Source organism: Drosophila innubila (assembly GCF_004354385.1).
Source record: "Drosophila innubila isolate TH190305 chromosome 3R unlocalized genomic scaffold, UK_Dinn_1.0 2_E_3R, whole genome shotgun sequence".
NCBI classification, from domain to species: domain Eukaryota; kingdom Metazoa; phylum Arthropoda; class Insecta; order Diptera; family Drosophilidae; genus Drosophila; species Drosophila innubila.
This window is the reverse complement of record NW_022995380.1, coordinates 25103709-25125421: the sequence shown is the minus strand read 5'-3', so window position 1 is coordinate 25125421 and position 21713 is coordinate 25103709. Positions and strand designations below refer to the sequence as shown.

Genomic DNA, 21713 nt, shown 5'->3' with positions numbered 1-21713 from the left:
AAACTTGCCGGTCCAGTATTTATACGACAGAAATTGGTAGAATTTTACCAAGATATTCCTGGTATATACATATGCATAAATATATATAAATACAGAATAAAAAGAAACAATCGAAATCTCCATTTATCAATTGAAAGTAGTCAATTAAAATTTTTGATATATATTATATATTACATATGTATATGGTATGTAAATATTTTTTACGTAAAATGTATACTATTCTAGATGTAACTTAAATATACGTGAAAACAATATACAATACAATAATGACAACCAAACCAGCAATTTTGCAACACTGCAAGATTCCAAAAGAATTATCAAAATTAAAAAAAAAAGAAAAGAAAACTGAAAAGACTTAAAATCAACGTATACAGCAGAACATTCAGGACTCAGTTTACATGAGCGTAAACAGGACCTCAGATTTTAAATACAAAGTACAAACAGTTTTTAAGTTAATTGAAATAGGATTATACGAAAGTACTGTAAATAATTATAACATTGCTCAATTTTTGAAGTCTATATATTTATGTTCTTTATTCCCAATTTGAATTTTGATACTTGATTTTACATGTAATCATAAAATTAACCATTTATTCCAATCAATATTCAAACATGCTTCTTTTGTTTTATTACCTATAATTAAATAGTTTTTAACAAATTATATATTAGAATTACTAAATATGTATGTAAATTCTTTAAGCAAAACAAACAATTTTTGTATAGAGTTGTTAGAAAATCAATATGTACAACACAGTTGAAACCAAAAAAAAATTAATAAAAAAAATTCAAAATCATTTTTTGATGTGACTTAATAAATCTAGTTATTTGGTTTATCCGAAGCGTCAAATGAAAGAAAAACAAATGATTTATTTGGTTTAAAGACATCTTTATTTCACATTTATAAATAGGTAGTTCTGATTTTAATTGAAATCTCAATTTGTTTGAATTATTTTCTCTTTTTTTCTTAATTATTTCTTATTTTTACAACCAATAAAGCTCAAGTTTTCCGTTTAGTGTTTGTATATTGAGCAACGAATTTTGTTCTTAACGAATTAAGCCTTGGGATCCCCGATGAAATAAACAGTTTGAGCAAATCGTGTAAACGTGATGATGATATTAAGCTTCTTATTGCGCAGGCTTATCACGATACTCGGTTCTTAAATTTAGGTCATACAACAATATGGGGGAAACATAGATATTTAATGTTAAGAGGACAGTAGTAGAAAAGGAAGTTTAATATCGAGTTATATAGTACATCAAGAGTATCAACTGAGTTTTTAATTTTTTCATATTTCTAATCCCAGAACTTGACAAACAAAATTCGTAAAGAGCCGAATGTAAAATGGTTTTCTGGTGATATTTCCAGTATTGCATTTCCATATGCCTTTTAAGACTAGAGTTCTTTGCATTTCTTATGTTTAGATTTCTTGAATGACTTACAAAATGTTCTGTTGCTTTTGAGTAAATACCTAAAATGGCATAAAATACTTTAATAAGCGCCTCTGTTAAAATATTATATCTGTTCTTGTTCTTTTTCTTTTTTGTATGTATATAATTCAGGAGTTACCATATAATTAGTCGTTACATGCAGTTAAAATATATACTTAACTACATACTTACGTAATACGCATGTATGTATGTATGCATGGAGGGTATGCAATAATTTGTATTTAGTTTTTTAAATTGAGTGTTGATATTTGCACATTTAAGGCCTGTTGTTTACTTAGCTTAGTTATTCATATTTCATTTTTAATTCTTAATTTGAGCAAGCTAATTAGATGAGCTTTGTTTTTAATCGTTTTCTTTGACTTTGCTTAACAAATCTATACAGTTTTGCAATCAGTGTGTGCAAGTTGTGTGTGTGTGTGTGTACCTACTTTATATGTATGTGTGTTGATGTGTGCATGTATGTGAGTGTATATGTGCTGTACTGTACATTTATCAATTTTTCATTGAAACCAGACAAAACTGTTTTGATAAATCTGTCTCACTTACAAATTAAACACAATTAGTATTATAGTTTAGCTTAGACGCGAAGTTCACAAATACAAATACAAGTACAGATAAAGATACAAATACAAATACTAATGCACATGTACTTAAACTAAAGTGTATCCCATGAATACATATTCAGATCAGACAAGGCCAACGCTGCATTTGAGGCGTGACTAGCTTGCTGCTTGGACGGTTCTTCACTTGAATGCGGGGGCAATTCTATATGTGTAAATTAATTTTGTTTTTTTTTTTGTATATGCGCCTCTTTATCTATTTCCCTCTCTATCGCTCTAACTATAATATAGACTTATTTGTTTGGCCTAAAAGCTAAACGATTATTTGTTGACAGTTGACAAGAACATACAAACATTTTTGACTTATTAAATGCACAGATGACAGAGTGGTGAAGTGGTTGAGTGGTTGAGTTGTGAAGTTGTGAAGTTGTTAGGTGTTTGTGAGGAAATGGTGCACATCGAATATAGTCATGAATTGAATAATTTCAGTTGATATAAGTTTGATAGAGATGCGCAGAGCTACTCATTCTTGCTTCAGACGCTTAGCATCGTTGCCATCGTTGGCATGAACAGTTGCCAGAGCTGGAGCAACCACAGCTGCACCACTTGCACCACTTGCCCCACTTGCAACAGAGCTGTCCGTTGTTTGCTGCTCCCCCTCGCTGGTTATGTAGGCGAACTGGCACTCAAATTCAAAGTCCATCTCCTTCTTCTGATCAAAGGTTGATAGTTAGTAGTTGCCACACGATCGTTAGTCGGTGCTTAGGTGCTTACCATGCGCTCACAAATGACCGCAATGGCCGTTTTCTGCTGCGCCTCGGCAATCTTGTGCTCCACCAGATAGAACATATACTCATCGAACAGCAGCCGGATGAGATGAAAGCTGCCGAAACTCGACGCCGATCGCAGTGTCAAATCTCGTATTATCATCGAACTGTAGAAGCTCCATTTAAGCAGAAATTGTCGTGCAGCCCGAGCATAGCTTGGCTTCCCAGTGTACTCCTCCATGGCGGACTCGACCACAAGTTGCAGCCAGCTGGCCCATTGCTCCAATGAGCTTTGTTGCTGCAGTGCCGCCTTGAAGTCATTCTCCAAACGCTGCACCACAGCTGGTGCACATTGACTCACCCATGCGGCTTGCTCCTAAAATCAAACAAGAAATGTAATTTTAGCTGGAGTATAAAGTGAGAGCAGGGATTCAATTTATAATGCATGCCTTTGTGTTTATTTAATTTAAACCGAAGTAATTTCCAACTCACCTGAACATTGTGAAAGTCAACTCGATTCAGATCATTTAGCATTTGGGATATCTGTGCACCATTCTGCAGCACAGCTCGAGCTGCCTGTGCCAAATGATTCAGGGATGTATAACGTCGCAACGTCTGGCAGAAGGCCGAAACAGCGCTGGTCTTGATCTGGGCCAACTGCTCCGGCACGCCCAGCATGCTCTCGCAGAGCCACAGTTCCAGATTCTTGGCAAAGTTGCGAATCGCCTGGGTCAATGCATTTGGTATCGAGCGGAGTACATCTGGTATTATAACGTCCACAGTGTTCTGATAGAACTGATAGTCCACCTGAAAACGAGATTGTCATTAAAATGAGGCTCATACTCGAAACTTGTAGAGCTACTGTGAAATAGGGGAATTAAAACCAAAAAAATATCGGTTCCGGTTTTGATTCCGGTACGTTACTAAATAACTTATCGGTAAACGGTTCTATAACTAAGCAAATAACCTATAGAGAACTCATTTTATATAACGAAAATGTACACAAAAAACGCCAGACATTGCGTACACCCGTGAAATTTACTATGGACATGAAAAAAAAAGGACGGTTCTTTTTCCATAGTCCCTAGTAAATTTCACCGGTGAAAAAAAAGGACAGTTCTTTTTCCATAGTCCCTAGTAAATTTCACGGGTGTACGCAATGTCTGGAGTTTTTTGTTTCTTTGCATGAAATTAAAACTTTATAGATTATTTGCTAATAGTTATTTGCTGTCAATATTGAAAAATTATAAAACGGCAAAGTGTGGTTTTATGCTAATTATGACATAAGAAGTTGATTTAAAGTTGTAACTTGAGTTTTAAAATTTCGAAAAACACATATTTAGATTTAGAGGCCGATCCATGATCAAAATAATATTCCGCTTGAAAATTTGTTCAGTTATGACTGTTTAAAATTGGTTCAACTTATGAATTAGCAACTTAACAAGTCCAAATTTTTTGTTATTTTTTAATACAAAGAAAGATTAGATACATACAGAAAATACCAAATTATTTTTGGAGAAATGAGTCAAAGTTCTATATATCTTGAAAAATCTTTACTTAAATAAGGGTTATCTATTCAATGGCTGGGATTTGTGGATACCCTTTTGTGTACTCACCTCTTGCACAAACTTTTGCACTTCTGCGCAGTGGCACAACAGATACAGCTTCGTTTTGCTCAAGTATTTCTCCTCCTCGCACTCATCCAAGTTGTTGTTGTCGGTGGTGCGCCAAAAGTCGCGCAGCAGAAACTCAACAGTGCCAAACTCCAGATTGAGCACAGCGTCGAGAAATGACTCGCAATGCTCGCGGTACAGAGCACGGAATGTGTCCACATCGTCCAAGGTGAGCTCACTGTGAAAACTGTGGCTCAATTCGATGGCCGGAAAAACGGGCATGGCACCAGCGCCATCGCCAATATACTAAAGGAAACATAAATAAGATTAGAATAAGATGGATGGATGGAAAAGTGGACGAACCAACCTGTATGCAAGCCTCATAGGTTTCCGGCTTAAAGTTGTGCTTCTTGGCGCCAGATGGGCGCTGTGCATTGGATGCTGTGGACATGCCATTGCTGCCATTTGAGTTGGCCAGCTGGTTGACATTGCCGCTGCTGTTGCTGCTGGAGACATTGACCAAGGACGGATGGCCATTGGATGGCGGTGTGCCATAGCCCTGCATCGATTTCTCCTCCATGGATTGATGAACTAGCAGAGAGCCGGGTTTAATCCGTATGCCATAATAATGGTACTTGGAGTTGCCGCGTGTGCCCAGGCGACGTGTTCGCAGGCCGGAGAACACCGAGCGTATCAGCTTGCCGAAGCTGGCTGCATTCACCGGCTCCAGCTTTTGTTCGTTGCAGTGTTGCATGTAATGGTTGTACAATGTGGACCGTGGCAAACTGACGCCATCTGCCGTCTCGTAGTTGCGTGACAACCACTTGATCTGTAAATGTGCGAGCGAGATGTTAGCAACGCTGCTGTTGATGCTGCTGCTGCTTTGAGGGTTGAAACGCCCACAAAAGAAACATTGTACTCTTCCCCAACTTACCGTTGCCGAGGCAATTTTGTTGCTGGTGCCCATGGCGCCACTCTGGTCACTGTCGGGTGACGCCCCATCGGCGCCATTGCCGATGCTGCCGCCGCTTGCCGAATTTGTGGTCGTTGTCGAGGTGGGAGTTTGTGGTGTGCTCTGCGCCTCCTGGATGTAGGCAACCTCATGCTGAACGAATGCAATGAAACGAGAATGAGAATGAGGTTAGTCAATGTCATCGGCTCAGTGACCTCTACTTTCCAATTTCAATTCCAATTCCCACTCACCGTCAAACTGTGCGGAGAATCCCGACTATGCGATTGCGAGGAACCATTCAATAGCAGGCTCTCATCCACGGGCACCAGATACGGCAGCGTCGTGGAATGCGCATTGGCCGTGCTGCCCACCGTTGTTGTTGTATAGTTGCCCGTTGCCGCCGTTGTCGAGTAGTATGTCTGGCCATTGCTCTGGTAATCCCCCACCGGGCAGAAGGGATACGTCCTGCACATGGACAACATACATTTAGCCAACCACTTACACATCATACAAACTATATACTTACATTTGCGTCTGACTGGAATTGCTGTGGTAAAGCTCCGAGTCTACATATTGCACTTGATAGTTTTGCTCCTGGCCGGAAACTGAAAGCCAAAAAAATAGCGACAAAATTAATATTAATATTGTGCTTAAAACAATGGTGTACTTCAATATTTATAGTACTTGTACTGTATATTAATCGTGCTTAACTTGTAAAATGTATCGACTACCTTAAATACCTTCAATAATTACAAAGGAAGTTTCCTTTTCTTATTTTTTGCAAGAATTCAAAATTTTAATTACTGTGATGTTTTTCTAAAATAAGTATTATTTTGTAACTTTGTTTTTTAAAATCGAAAATAACCCTTTTTTACTATGGACAATATATAAATATTAAAAATAATTTATATTTTATAAATCATAAATAAAAGTTTTTGAAAAAAATCACAAATTAAGATTAAAATTGGAATTGGTGTAATCAATGTTGCTGAAACATATTTTCTTTACATTGATTTATTTGGTTAAATAATCATTTGTTTTCAGGATCAGAATTTTAAATAAACATTGTCTAAAGCATGGTATATATTTTTATATTATATATATCAAAAACTCAAAAAATAAACAATGACAAATTTGACTTTATTTTGTTAAAAATGTATTAAAATACACAAGTTTAGGTGAAATATTAAACAAAAAATTGTTTTTCTACCGTCAACAATGAAGCTTCCTGATTCATTGTTTAAGTATTTTGTCCGACGGGTCAAGAATTTTAAGGGGAAAACTGCATCACACTTTTAAAATTTAATTAGTCATATAAAAGCAGGGACTTTTTATCAGAATTCATATATAGATATGAAGAATATTTCCATAATTTAAATTTGTAGCATTTCATTGTCAAATAATAATACATTTCCTATCACACAGTTTTCAAAAGATTTCTATATTCGTTGTATAAAATGTTCATGAACAAAACAAAAGGATATTTTCTAATATAAATTGCATATTGTTATGTGAAATATAAAATGAATAAAATTCATTAAAAATACATGTCACTGAAACTTATGAATTTCATTTTAATTATGCCAGAAATCAATTAAAAGTTAAAATTAGTTTCTCCAAAGTGAAGGAAATATTGTGTGCATGCAAGTTTAATTTTTTTTTATTCGACAAAATATCAAACCATATTTTTGTTATATGTAGAGTGATGCAATGACCAAAAACAAAAGCATTTTTCATTTCGCAAGAGTTTTTTCTATAAAAGGCTTTGTTACTTTTAATGGTCACTGAATGTAAAGTAGATAATAAAGGTAAATTAAATTAAATATTGTTAAAACCAGTAGAAAAGGCTATAGATCAAGAGAACCCGACTGTAAGGGACCCTGAACTAATTTTCTAAAAATCAATGTGACCTTGGCGACACATAAAACAAGTGAATTATATTGTTATAAAATTTTTAAATTTTGATTCAATATATAAACCCTTTATTAAAAAAATGTAGCATTTTAATAAATCATTAATTAATTCAGTGTAATGTATGTAATAATTGCAATAGCTAGAATATCAACTGAACTTTAATCTGTTATTTAAATGTAAAATAATCTTAAGGCTAGATTAAGTTTCGAGTTATTTGAGCAATGAAATTCGGTTTGTAAATGTTAATTAATATCACTCTGATAATTTTCCGAAAATTCGAATGATGTCGTAAAATGCCTTTTCGGTTTCTATCCACTTTCGAGGGCATTCTCAGTTTTGTTTTGACTCTAATTTGCAGTTACATTTCATTCATTTGAAAGTTTACAACGTGGACGAGGATGCATGAGAAAGACACTTGACACTTTCGTTGGCTTGCCCGAATTTACACACACATCCACACACACACAGGCACACACACCCACACACACACATGCACTCGGTTGTCAAGAGTGTAAACAGAACGTCAATTAAAAGCCATTGATACAATTCGTAGTGAAATTGTTGGTAATGCAAAATATTTACCACCACAATAGGACAAATTGTTGTGACGTCGATGGTGATGATGATGATACATTGCTGTGGTTGCTGCTGAGGATGTTGTTGAGGCAGCTGATCCAATGCTGCTGTAGTTAACGGCACTGGCGGTCGCCACAAACGTCTGATGGTGATGATGATGATGATGATGATGCAGTTGCAACTGCAATTGGGCGGCTGGCAGCGGCGCAAGTGTTGTTGTTGCTGTCGCCGCCACTGGCAACTGTTGCTGCTGTAGCGTTAGTTGCTGTTGCTGCTGCTGCTGATGTTGCAGTTGCGACTGTGAATGTTGCAGCTGGTGATATTGGTGATGCTGAAGCTGCTGCTGTTGCTGCTGTGCTTGTTGCTGCTGCTGCTGTGGCTGCAGCTTACAGCGACACTTTTCCAAGATGTTTGCGTAGGCGACGGCGGTTGTCGGTGCTGCTGGTGGCGGCAATGGCAACGGCAACGGCGATGTTGTGATAGCCAATTCGGGCTGCTGATGTTGCTGCTGCTGATGGTGTTGCTGTTGGTGACGCGTCTGACAGTTGAAGCCGAATCGCGAATGCATTCGTTTTCTTTTATTTCAAATGTGGCAATGTGCAAATAATAAATGACAGAAAGTTGCACTTGCACTCCCCAAAAACAGCTGATAGATAAGTCACATGTCCGTGAGCCAAAACATGCTGCAATTTCTTGAATGTGTAAAGATGTATCTAACAATCTACTGAATTTGTAAGTCGAGCTATTGTCGGACGGTTGCTTTGGGCAACTGTTTCACAGAGCAAAGCAGATGAAAAGTAAAAGTGAAAATCGACTAAAGCTTTGCTTAACCGATGCTCGGAGTGTGGTTGCACACGTTGTTGGGGTGATCTAATAGCGGAAATAGAACGTAGCAACGATAGCTGTGACGTAGCAACGGAGCAAGAGCAACCAGAACGTATGCACGGTAGAATTACAACTGAACTCAAAATCAAATGTTATCCTAGCAATATGCCTCTGAAAAATAATGATGACGATGGCGGCGGCGACGGCGGCGCAGCAACGAATTAAATTACAGCGGCGGTGGTGTTCGTTGGTGGATCCGTGGGTGGTTGGTGGGCTGGGTTGATTTTTGGGCAGGCACAAATCATAACAACGCAGCATGAAACCAAACCAACAACCAACCCCCAACAGCAGTCCACATTCAACAGCATCAGCAACAGCAACAGCAATGTTGTTGTTGTCGTCGTAGCAAATAATCCAGCCCAAAACCCAAGCTACTCACCTGAAGCAGGCTGAGTTGGAGTTGGAGATGGAGATGGGAACGAGGGCAGTGTTTTATTTTTCAAGCGGCGCCAGCTAATTCCGGGCTCAAAGTCGCATTTTCTGGGATCGTCGCAAGTGTCGAATGAAGCCTGAAGGATGCGGCGTGTGCAAGAGCGAGATAGCAACTGGCTGGCAGAGTACGGCATGTGGCAACGTCGGCGCCAAGGCAACGCAGCCAATCATCCGGGCGCAGTGATGCCACCCTGTCACAGCCTCACTGCTTTGGTGGTTGCTAGGGCATAATGCGCGCTCTCTCACTCACACTCACACACACACACATACACGCACACATACCAATAGCAACCCCCAAGCGGATGCTGCGTAGCCTGGCGCTGGCCAACCAAAACGTTTGCTGCCAGCACGCGTTTTTCTCCGGCACACTTTGAGGAAGCAGGAAGGAAGTAGGAGGAAAGGGAGAAAGAGCAAGCAGGTGGGTGAATGTTACTGTCATATATGTATGTACGCTCGACACACATTGTCACTTTGCCTGTACAACATGCATGCTTTTTTTTTTTTGTCATATTTTTTGCGTTGCTTGCTAAATTCATGCGAATATTTTACATATTAATTTTTGAGAGTACGTGTACATCAAATGCACGTGCATCCAATTGTCCGTTTGAAATATTTCTTTGACTTTGCGGACACGCGTGGAGCTTGCAACTGCAACGGCGACTGCACGGGACGTCCTTTAACCATATCTCTTATTAGAAATTCTTGGAAATTCTTGCTGCAAAACTCGCATGAGAACTTTTTGGATTTTTAAGCTAATCGCTTTTGGCATTCATGTTGTGGTTTGCATTGCTTACAGATATAATAAAGAGGTAAAAGTTGATATCATTTTTTAAGCCACAGCAATATTTAAGTTCTGTATCACCAAAACGATCCCAGTTTATGAGAGGTACTTATTATACAATAATATTTCGAAAATAATTGAACAGTTTGTAGATTCCAAAAAATAGAGATACTTTGTTTTTCGAAGATTTTTTAGATAGTTTACAAATTGAAAATAATTACCGTCTGATTATAATCAGTAAATTATTGTGACTGTTATGTGAATAACTTTCGCGTTTCTGCACAATTTGGAAATCTTTTTTTATTTTTCATTTTAATCGATTATATAATGTTTTATTAAAAAAATATCTAAAAAATATATATTAATATATTTTTGTTTTAAGCTGTATCGATTTTCAAGCAGAATGTCATTTGATTAGGGATTCGCCTCTAGATTCATTCTGCAGTTCAATTTATTTAGTTTCAAAAATATATGTTTTTCCTTTGCAATTTTGAAAATTTTTAATCTCTACTTTTCACTTTTAATCGACTCCTGACATCGTAATTAGTATAAAAAAACACATTAAATTTGATTTTAAGATGATTTTTTAATAAATCATGCAAAATCGGACCAAAATTTCAACTTCTAAAGTTGCTAGGTTATTTTTAAAACTGAATCGATTTTAAATCGGAATTGTCATTATTATTGTCTGAACAGAGTTGTGGTTTAATAATTTTAAGTCGCGTATTTATTGTGATATTAAAGAGATAAATGAAAAATTTGTTAGTCAGATAATCAAACTAGGTTTAGAATTATCCTCAATTATTTATAAATATCAAAAGGAGTCTATATGATCCATAAATTAAGCCCAGTAATATGTATGCTCTTCATAGATATTCAACTAATTTATCTGCATACCATGAAAATCAGAAAATTGATATTTGCTGGGCGGGCAAATAAAAATAAAGTGCCGGGAAAACGGACAAGTGCAGGGAGTGCTCGACAGCCGCATCCCCTGTCAAGAATCCTGGCATACACATAAGCTTATCCGTGCATCTGCAGCAGTCGAATCAACAACAACAACAACAACAAATATAACAATGATAACAACAAACAATTAACCTTTTGTAAACAGACTGCACCTTGCTAGAAGCAAAGGGTCGTAGTTCATTGATTTTTGAACGCTTTTTATACAGCTTCAGCTTCAGATGCTGCCTTTGATTTGTCCTTACAGATAGCAAACGCTTCGAAATATGAATTGCGACTTGACCCTTAACTGATTGCAATCTCGAATTTTGGCCATTTACCCAATTAAAAGAAGCCCAGCATATGCTGATTTTCCCTGACTGTGTTTTGGCCCACGTCCAAGCAACAACCACGTGGTAGTCTTAGTTAAGCTTCTCTGTAGTCAGCTGGTATGTACGTATTTTGTATCTACGATTTTATTAGTTGTTACTTTTATTAAATTTTTAAGCTTTTCTGCTTCTTTGCTTCTGTGAGCACCCCACTAAACCGTATCAATTGAAATACCTTCCATTTAGTCCGGCTTGGCCAGACGGGGGAGGCAAATAGTGTTCTGTGTAGGTGAGTACGAGGAATACAGTGGTGTGAGTTCAACCAAGGTTGTCAAATATACTAATAAATAAATAAGAAAAACCGAACTTGCGATACTCTTTTGCGAATTGTTCTCAGATTATCTAAGAAAATTTAAAAATGTATTTCAATAAAACTTATTAAATTTCCCAAGGCTGCAGACCGGTTCTGAACCGAACCTCGTAGAACCGGTTCGGTTCGGGTTTTTAAGCAGCCTGAACGGGATCACGAACTGCACCCTTAAAATTATTTACTTCACGAACCCGAACCTAAACCGAACCGCTTTCTAAAATAAAAGGTTCGGTTTGAAAATATAAAAGATTCATACATTTTTTGGTTTTCTAATATTACGCAATTATTTAAGACTTCGGCTTAAAATTAGTCATATTTCATCAAAACTTGATTTCTTAAAAAATAAATGTAGTTAGTTCAAAATGTACAGAAAATTGTGCAACAAAAAAATTTTTTTGTATGAAATTGAACCAAGGTTCGAACCCAAACATTGGGTTCAGGGGGTATTTAAGCCAATTCGCGAACCGAACCGTTATGTAGCTCCATGGTTCGAATCGCCGAACCGAACCTTTAACAAAATTTTGGAGGTTTGCAGCATTGAAATTTCCAATTAAAACTTAACTGGTACTTTTATGGAATAATGAACATTAAAAAAATGTATCTCATCATTATTTATAGATTTTTTAAAATTATTTTTAAGAATACATCCATGTAGCAACAGGAAATGGAATATTTAAATTAATAAATAAAAGAAGTTGCAAAATAGATCATTTTGAATGATCATAATATGATATTATACTAACTGTCTTAGTTACACTTGGTCACATCAATATTTGCAATGATTTATAGCTTCACAATAAAGTCGTAATACCCTATTTACGGTCCTTAGCACAGTATTAATACACAGCGGGCGGTTATTAATGAGTCGCTGTTTGAAGGGTGGTCTATGTTCCTGCATTGTTCACTCCTGCTCAGCTCAACGATGATAATTCCCAACTCACTTCAATTTGTTGTGATTACTTGCCGTGTTTATTGCTGATATTGCTGTTGTTGTTGCTGTTGTTGTTGTTGACGTTGGCTGGTGGTGGTAATTTGCGCTAATAAAATCAAGTATCATGGCCAAACATTTCAAGTTGTCGACCACCTTTATTTTCCACCTTCTACCTTGTTGTTGTCTAGAGCGGCGGCAGTTTGTGATCCTGCCCTATAGATAGTGCTCACCAAGTGTAATCTCGATTAATCCATTGTGCAGCGCTGAAGTGGAATATAATAATTATGTGTATGTCGTGTGTAGGGTATCACTCTCAATTCTCCCCTCTCTCAGTTACACAGCTGCACTTTGCTACACTTTTTGCTGTTTGTTACATTTTGTCCTGCACGTGTCGTAACTGGTGCCGTGTCCTGTTGATGTTGATGCTGATGCTTCTCCACACAGGTAGGACTATCATCCGCAACGGGGTGACTGTCTGTCTGTCTGTCTGTCTGTCCGTCTGTCTATCTGTCCGGAGGTTTTGTTACCAGCTCATCTCTGCTCGTTTCAGTTTTCAAATTAAGTCGCTTTAATTGTGATATCAAGCAAACGTTTAAAATGTACATGCCCCTGCTCCTGTTTCTGTTCCAGTTCCTGCTCCTGCTCCCGCTCCTCTCCCCTCCCCTTTTTCATCCGTTGATCCTGTGATTATGTTTGTTTACAAAGGCGCGACTTTTGCCGTTTTTTGTTTATTTGCTGGTTTCCACTTTGATTTCAGAGCTCTGTGCAAGTGCAAGCATTAAAACCGCCAGCGATTGCAGAGCGTTTTTTTCAACGCCAAGCACATAAGCCAAAACAGAAAAGCGCGCGTTTTAACATTTTTTTTTTTTTTATTTTCCTGCTAATTAGCAAAACGTTTGCCAATTAAAGCTGTCACAGTTTTTTCACAACTTATATAATTGGCATAAGTTTGCAATATGTAATAATTTCTACGAATATGCAACTTTTTTATTTACATTTTACGCAGTTCTGATCCATAAATAATCCAACGCGCGTTTTTCAGTGACAATAAAGTTAAAAAAGTTAAAATACTACTTTTAATTAAGCATTAAAGCCAGTAAAGTGACCCGTTTGAGTTTGGATAATGAACATTAATCTAAAACTATTTGTAGACAATTTTAATGTATTACAAAAAATTCTTTAAACTGTTATTAACTGTCTTAAAAACAGTCAATAGAACTAGAAAAAATCCTTATGAATACTGAAAATAATGTACTTTTACATAAAGGATTACAGCTAAAGGAGTTGAGGTTGAGCGAAAGGGAACCCTAGTATACAATAAGAAGTCTTGAAATATCTTCCTGCAAATATCTAATAAAATACTTAAAAAAATAATAAAAAAATTAAAAGCGAACCATTCACTATTTTGAGCTGTTTATTGGATGTTTACTAAATCAAGACTTGGCTGTATATTGAACTGATTTGTTTTAAATTATTGAATATTATTTAAACTTTAATTGTTAATTTGAACTATTGTAATTAAAACATAATTTAACTTAATAAAAATAGTTGCTCAGATTTGTTCTGTTTCTAGGCCCTATATATATATATTATATTTTATAATTGAACAGAAATTTCTAAAATAAATCTGACCAAATTGTAAATATTCGCTCAGTGAGATATGAATACAAAATCAAATACATAGATTTTAGTTAGACTCACCTGTCACGGTGATGAAGGGTGTGCCCTCATCATCCTCGGTGGCCTGCACCACAGTCAATTGTCCATTTGCCACTTGTTGCGCCAGATCGACGTCACTTTTGATAGCACTCAGTCCGGGCAAGGTGTGTATGGTTGCTGTGCTGTTTGCCGTGACTGTGGCGCCGGCATCGCTGCTGCTCACACTATTCACGGCATGCACGTGGCCATGAAGATGGGCCTCCTGACTTGAGTCGCTGGTATCCATTGGCAGCACCACGCGAATCACCTCAAGCTGTTCGCTGGTCGTTGTGGCATCATCGTCAATGCCGTCGCTTAGCTTCTTCTGCAGCAGCTGACAGTTCTGCAATAACAACAGCAACATTAGCTAAGACATCCTTGAATGTGTATATGCAATTATAAGGATAACAACCTGGGTCATAACATCCTCCAGAGTGGCGGCCACAACGACACCATCCTCAGTGCAGAACTCATACTCTTCGGCATGAGTTGTTGGCGGCGAAGGTGTTCTCTGCTCTACAACGGTCAGCAATTCTCCAGTTGTTTTTGCCACAAGCTGCTGCCGCTGTTCTTCTTTGGACTCAATTTGGCTGGCATCGACTGAAGCCGTGTCCACAACGGCGCTCGTCGAGATGATGAACTGACGCTGGGTTGCCAGACGTGTGCTCATTTCATTTGCTTAACTCTCTACAATCTAGGCTTTAAGTGTAATTGTAATTATTATGTATGTAGATATCTACAATATCTACAATTCGGTTAGTTGCGGTTTAAAGGCTCGATGTATTTGCACTTTCGATGCGAAATTCGTTGACTTTCCCTCTCTCTCTCTCCTTGTTTTTTTTATGTTTAAGGCAATTGTGGTGCTTCAGTTTAGTTTAGTAGCTTAAGTTTCTAGTAGCTGTAATGAAACAGAAAAATTTCAATGTTATCAATTTAATAATTCAATTTTCTACACTCTGAAAAATATGCCATTCAAAAATAACATATTATATCATTTCGTTCTTAAAATTTTAAGATTACTGTGTACGAAAAATCTTGAATTAAGTTTAAATCGATTTTAAAATTAAAATTCCGACTGCCGATTCCTATGGCAGCTCTCCGCAATAGTAATCCGATTTTAACCAAACTTAGACAGCATATATAAGTTTATGGCAAATATATATTCTGTGACTCTCGTTAAGATACCTCCAGAAACTACTCAGTTATTTGTTATTAACTAGTTTAAAATTTCAAGATTGAAAGAAAGTTTAAAATAAGAACAGGAACATTTGGGATATTTCCTTTTCATTGTCGCATCTTAGAATTCTCAACTGGTTCTAGGGACGCAAAGTGAAATTAAGCTTAAATCGCTAGTAAAATCCACACCTATTCCGAAAGATCGTTTACCAACAAATACACCATTATTAAATGGTACTTAATTTTAGTATTTTGCTTAATTTTTGTTAACATACTAGTGTATGTTTTAAGTTTAAAATTAATTAATTATGACAATGTTTTTTAATAGAAACAAGTAAGTTTTGGATTTAATTTAAGATGTTTTTGTACTTAACGAAGTATGTATTAAAATTTTAACGGACTTGAACTAAACCCAAAGTATTCGAAAAATCTCATTTTAAGATTTACGTACTTGCGAAAACAGAACTTGAAATAAGATTTTTGTGCTCAGCTTTAGAAATTCCGAGCTTAGACAACTTTTGAGAGCTTTTTTACTTGAATATCGCCTGTTTAAGTACGGAAATCTTGATTTTTTCTGAGTGTAGTCAACAATCAATTCGCGAAAATACAAATGCGTCGTATAAAAAGTTCTACAAATAGTACTATGTGTGCAATTGCCTCTTCTTCTTTTTCTCATTGTTGTCGCTGATGTTGTTCCTGTTTCCTGTTGTTGTTGTTGTTGTTGTTTTTGTTGCTGCCACTTGATGTCTTTGTTGCTCGCCCACCTGCTTGAGGGTTGACTGCTTCCTACCGCTAGGGCGTTGCTATGAAATTAAACATTTCACAGGTATTTTCTTCATACTTTGATTTATTCCGCACTTTGTTCTTTTCAGCTCCAACAACAACAACAGGAAGAACGACAGCAGCAGGCTCAGAAAAAAAATATATTTTCGTTAGATTTTGTTGTTGTACTAATATACGACGCCATCTTGATTTCCGCGCTCTTATTTATTATGGCATCTTTAAGGCGCTAGTTATCGTTTCTACGCATACATTTAAATAGAAGTATGTACACGTATGCATGTATTATACACAGATATTGTAGCTGTGTGTCAGTGTTGTCATTTTAGCTTATTTATTGCTAGATGTATCATATTTTCAAAACATTCTCTAAATTCTTATTACATAAAAATAAAAAAATTACATTTAGCTTAAAATGCATTTTACTTTATTGAAGTTCAAATGGTCGATTTTTATATAAGCTTATAGCCATAAATAGAGTTCCTTAAAAAATTAAATTTAGTAATATTTTGCTTAGATGTAATTCAAATTCTCACTCTGTATTTTTCTATGCTAAAATAAAAAATATAATAAAAAAAAATAAACACTATAAGCCGAAATAAAAAATAATACGCCTAAAAGGTTCAACTTAAATGCATCCACATTTTTTAGGCTATATTGTTTTTCTTTAATTTAAACAATTTTACAACAAGCATAATTAGACACTACGTTGGCTAAATCAAATATTTAAGCCTAATTTAAACTGCAAAAATATGCAAAAACTGAAGAAAAGTATGCGGTTGATATTTTTGGCTCATTTTGTGCCTTTAAGGTTAGCCTTTTTTAATGCTTATTAAGTTTGTAAGTTTTATCCATTTTTAGCAGATTTTAGTTTTTAAATCCAGCTTATTTTTAGTGTCATATTTTTGCATCACTCTTGTGTGTTTGTGTTTGTGTGTGTGTGAAATTGTTGTGAACTAATTAATTTTTGATTTGAATAGCACTTGTAACTTGTATTCCGCAATCCGCAATTAATCCCCTTTATGTTTTATTATTATTATTGCATTCAATTATTTGTAAGCTTTAATTATAAATAACTGCATTTGAATATTAATTTAATCATTGATTTCCGAGACATTTGCATTATTCACAAACTGCATTTATGATTTTCATTTTCTCACTCATTTTCACACTCTTTGATGCATCTTGGCGCTTTCCCTTTAGACAATTCCCGCAACTGTTCACTGGGCAACCGGTTCAATGTAAATAATATTTGCTGTAACGCCGCTGGCAGTGCCAAGTCTAGCCAGAAGGGTATCCAGACAGGAGACAGCAACTGGGAATGGGAATTGGAATGGGAATCTAACTGGGAGTGAGACCGAGTCGATAGGGAAATGGATGCCGGCGATAACGACGACCCGGCATACGTCATGCAGTCGAGCTTGTAGTCCAAGTTGTTGTTTATAAACAATAAACGAATGCACGACGCGTCGTTTAACGTGCAGGGGTGTTACCTCTTGGGAGGGGGAGGAGCTTCAATACGAACTAGAGGGTAAATGCGTTGCCCAACCGGAAGTTCTAAGTTCTTGGATATTAGTGCACAAATCAAATATTAAAACGACGCGGACAAGTTCATAAATTTGACGCGTGAAAATGCAACGCGAAACACAGATACATACACACAAATAAATATATATATATATGAATACAGACACCAATACACTGGCAAGTAATCACTAAGGACGCGCCACGGCAAATTATTGATCAAATAAGTTTGGCATTTTTTGTTGCCTTTTTGTAGTTTTTGGTCTGTGGAGTGTTTCTGGTTGTTGTTGTTCTTGTTGTTGTTGTTGTCGTACTCTACCATGCAATTGCAATTCAATTGAAAGCGTTGCGCGGGATCTTTAAATTTGTTTGGCTACTGTGTTGTTGTGCTTGCCACGACCGTAAATGTGCAACTACAACACGAAATGTATTCACGCTGATACTATTCTCGAGACAGGTGGCCATAGGGGGTTGTTAATTGGTAATAGACTTGGTCAAAATGCATGCTGTTGTATTTGAATGGTGTCGTCTTGCTCACACACTCGCCTGCAGGAGCAAAAGAGTGAAATGCATTAAGAACTGATACAAAATACGGTATGCAACGGGCCAACGAACAGGACATTTTCGGTCATCGAGTCCTTTTTACCCCCTCTGGCAAATGCATTTGTGGGGAGATCTGTGCGGCAGCTGCGTTGGCATAGGAATACTCATACTCATAGTCATAGCCATTTGACGGCTCAGTCAGCGTGACGCTTTAACCAATAACTCGAAATTTGTTGGGCTCAGTTTAGTTGTGTCTACCTTGCAGCATAAAGCACACTTCAAATATTATAAATGTGTATTTATATTCAAAGAAATAGCCTGGTTCTAATCAGTTAACCACTGATATTTATATTAAATTAAAAATTAAATAATGAATTAAATATTAAACAATAACAATTATTTAGTTAATTGCATTTGAAATTAACGCAACCAACGACATTTTAAATTCACTTAGCTGCTGAAGCTGTTTAAGAACTTTTTTCTATAAAATGAATGTTTTTCACTCTTAATAAACATCTAAGCTGCTGCTTTTTACCATAATTACAAAATTAAAATGACAAGAACAAGAAAAGTTTGAAAGCAAATTGAAATTATAAGTTAAAAAACTGAATGCAATTGAAAGGTCATATAGTTGAGCTTCTTATTTATATAGTTTTATAACTACAACGAATATACTTTTTCTAATATTTCAAATGTACAAAGACAACTCTGATGTTTGGAAAGAGTAGAAAATAATAAAATAATAAAACAGCAATAATAAGCAATTGTTTGTTTATTCCATCATCGAGCTATTGGTTAATTTATTTTCAATTCCCGTAACCTATCTTATGTGATTTATAGAGTATCCTTCCAAAGTATCTAGGAACTTAAGGTAGATAAGTGGTTTTTCAGATTACGGCGACATTACTATGAAATCCTCAGTCTTTCTTGTAAAATATTTTCTAAAATTATTTATTTGCTTGTAAAAAATTCCTGGCACTGCAAGTATTAAACCTTTTGTTTATTGTTTGCACTTAAACAAATAGATGAATTTAAATTAAAATGTATAACTTTTGTTAAATATAATGGAGTTTGGAGCAACTCAAACTCGAGTTTGTCTTAGAATCAAGGACCTAGATTAATAAGTGAGCTTATTATTATTTGATCTACTGCTTAATATATGCTCCAAAAAGTATGCTATGCATAACAAGCATGCATACAAAATGCGTGAATTATTTTAATATTTCAATGCATTAAAATTATAGTCTTTTACTAATTACATTTTTTAATATATACATATATTTTACTTACAAATTAATAGATGTATAAAATTAATACAAACAAATATTGAATAAATATAGATAGATGCAAAGTTTTTGTTTCCTTCTATATCAGATTAGTTGTATTAAAAAAGTGTTTGCTAATATCAAGTTAAGTACTTCAACTAGGTTCCCTTGCATTTTTCGCATTACGCTAATAATAATTATTATTATTGTAATTGTTGGATTTTTAAAATAGTTGCAAAGCTGCAAAGTATCAATAAATACCAGCAAAATCTACAAAAACAAGAACAAGTCAAACCTAAGTAACGCGTTGATGCTTGTGATGATGATGAGGATGAGGATGATGATGATGCGCATATTGACGTTGACAGTCAATACAATGGACGTCAGTCGTCAACTGCTCAGACAGCTATGCGAGCGAGCGTTCGCCTGGCATGTGCGGTTCTGTCCCGCTCCCCCCTCGTGCTCCCTTCCCCTCTCCTATGGCTGAGGAGTGCAGTCAAGCGAAACGCGGGGCGAGGCAGCAAAGCGGAAACATGCAACGAGATGGTTGTTTTACACCTGGCGCTGGCTCAGTTCAGCTCAGCTCGGCTCGGGACCACGAACATTGGTTGTAATGCTCAACCGGCCATGGCGCTGGCCGAACACGTGGATGCGCAGGTAATAAACGCGGGTGGCTGTGCCATATGCCCTGCACACGTTAACCAGGCCAAAAGGGGGTTGGTTGGTTGGCTGGCTGGTTGGTTTGTGTGACCGCGGCAAGGACTCGTCTTAATTGCCTCTAAATGTTGAGCCTGTGAAAGTGACTTGAGTTGGGAAAACTCTTGAAAACTGAGTTCGTGTAATTTTCTCATTTTCCCGTTCAATGAAAACTCATTTAATGTGCCGCAATAAATATACAAATCTACTTGTATTCCTAATGTTGGCCAAATGAGAAAAGTTGTCTCTTCGTTTGATCTTTGGTTACAGCACTTAAAAGTTTTATATTTATGTTTTGGTGATAGGGGCGGGGGAGGGGGATGGGTAGGTGGCGTTGGTCACTTTAATTGGCCCAATGGATTTTTCTAGCACTTACCATATCAATTGCGTGGTATTGGTAATATTCTTCACCCTTGATTCAGTTGTGCTGGGTTATTAAATACACATATATTTTTAAAAAAAATAATTAATTGAATTTTTTTGCAAGTCAATTCTAAATATTAAACAACAATTGTAGACGAATAGCTTTTTGTGCAATACCTTTTTTTATATTTGGTATAAAAAATAGACCGGAAGGAAGTGTGGCACACACGAACACAGTCGCACACACACACACACCCGAAAGATCGACCGAGCTGCGACGTAACTTGTTGTGTTTGCGTTTTTCGTTTCCTTGGCAACAACAGGGGACAACAACAAACAAAGTGATGGCATTTTATTGGCCAAAAAGGCAAATTGCGGAATTTAGCACAACTGTTGATGCCGATTTCCTTGATTAATCATATATAAATATTGCACGAATTTCAGGAATATATTGCTTCAAAATATTGCACAGTTTATTATGTTTATATTTGTTAAATTTAAGGAAAATGCGAGCAGCACCAGCTGTTGCCAGTGTTGCCAGTGATTTTTGAAAGGTGCTGCCACCTGACAGAAAAAAGTTGACATTTATTTTAACATTGCCAGACCCAGAAGTCTGATCTGGATCACTAGTGCTGTCAACTTTTTGGGAAAGCATTTTTCGCGATCTTTTGCATTGTTTAAGAGAAACACTTATAGTAAAACTTAGCTGAATATATATTTAAATAGCCAGATACACAAATAATAGCAATTTTTCAATTTTTCGAGCAATCAAACTCTGAAAATATCCGGAACTAGCTATAAAATAGCTAAGTTGGCAACAGTTGTGCAGTGCTGAAAAGCGACCAAGTTACAGAAGCTAACTTTCGCTTTCTGGCAGCGCAGTGTGGCAAGCTTTGAATTGTCATTCACATTGGTGCGCATTCACACATAATAGGCGGCTGATTTGAATTTTCAGAAAACATAATATGGAGTTCTTAATTCGCTAACAATTATTAATTAATCAAAATAAGGAAGTAAGTTAATTGGCAAAAAAATATTATACATGTTTTAAAATTACATTAGCTCCCCGTGGTTATTGTTCGTGTCTGCCCACAATTTATTTTCTATATGTGTTTTTACGACAGCTCGTAAAAACGTGAACAATTTTCTGCACATTACATACAT

The 21713-nt window shown here is 36.4% G+C and overlaps 1 protein-coding gene across 2 annotated transcripts; it reads right to left on the bottom strand.

Moving 5' to 3' along the window:
- Window positions 1-869: 869 nt before the first annotated feature.
- Window positions 870-14901, bottom strand: LOC117791648 (DNA-binding protein RFX2). Of its 2 annotated transcripts, none has more exons than XM_034631458.1 (10): window positions 14615-14901; window positions 14206-14545; window positions 5868-5946; window positions 5593-5806; window positions 5324-5494; window positions 4757-5218; window positions 4393-4695; window positions 3269-3583; window positions 2784-3152; window positions 870-2721 (listed from the first exon to the last, which is right to left on the bottom strand). In XM_034631458.1, exons 1-10 carry the CDS (start codon window positions 14870-14872, stop codon window positions 2533-2535), a joined length of 2700 nt encoding a protein of 899 aa, XP_034487349.1. In that variant the 5' UTR covers window positions 14873-14901; the 3' UTR covers window positions 870-2532. The 2 variants fall into 2 exon arrangements, with proteins under 2 accessions (XP_034487349.1, XP_034487350.1); XM_034631459.1 differs by having other exon boundaries at window positions 870-2718.
- Window positions 14902-21713: the final 6812 nt, after the last annotated feature.

What these genes read in the sequence shown, in the direction of transcription:
- LOC117791648 (XM_034631458.1), bottom strand. Translation starts at nt 14,872, where the DNA reads ATGAGCACACGTCTGGCAACCCAGCGTCAGTTCATCATCTCGACGAGC. An exon ending in AATTCCAGTCAGACGCAAAT is followed by an intron (nt 5,807 to 5,867) that starts GTAAGTATATAG and finishes GTCCATGTGCAG; the next exon opens with GACGTATCCCTTCTGCCCGG. An exon ending in ACAAAATTGCCTCGGCAACG is followed by an intron (nt 5,219 to 5,323) that starts GTAAGTTGGGGA and finishes GCACATTTACAG; the next exon opens with ATCAAGTGGTTGTCACGCAA.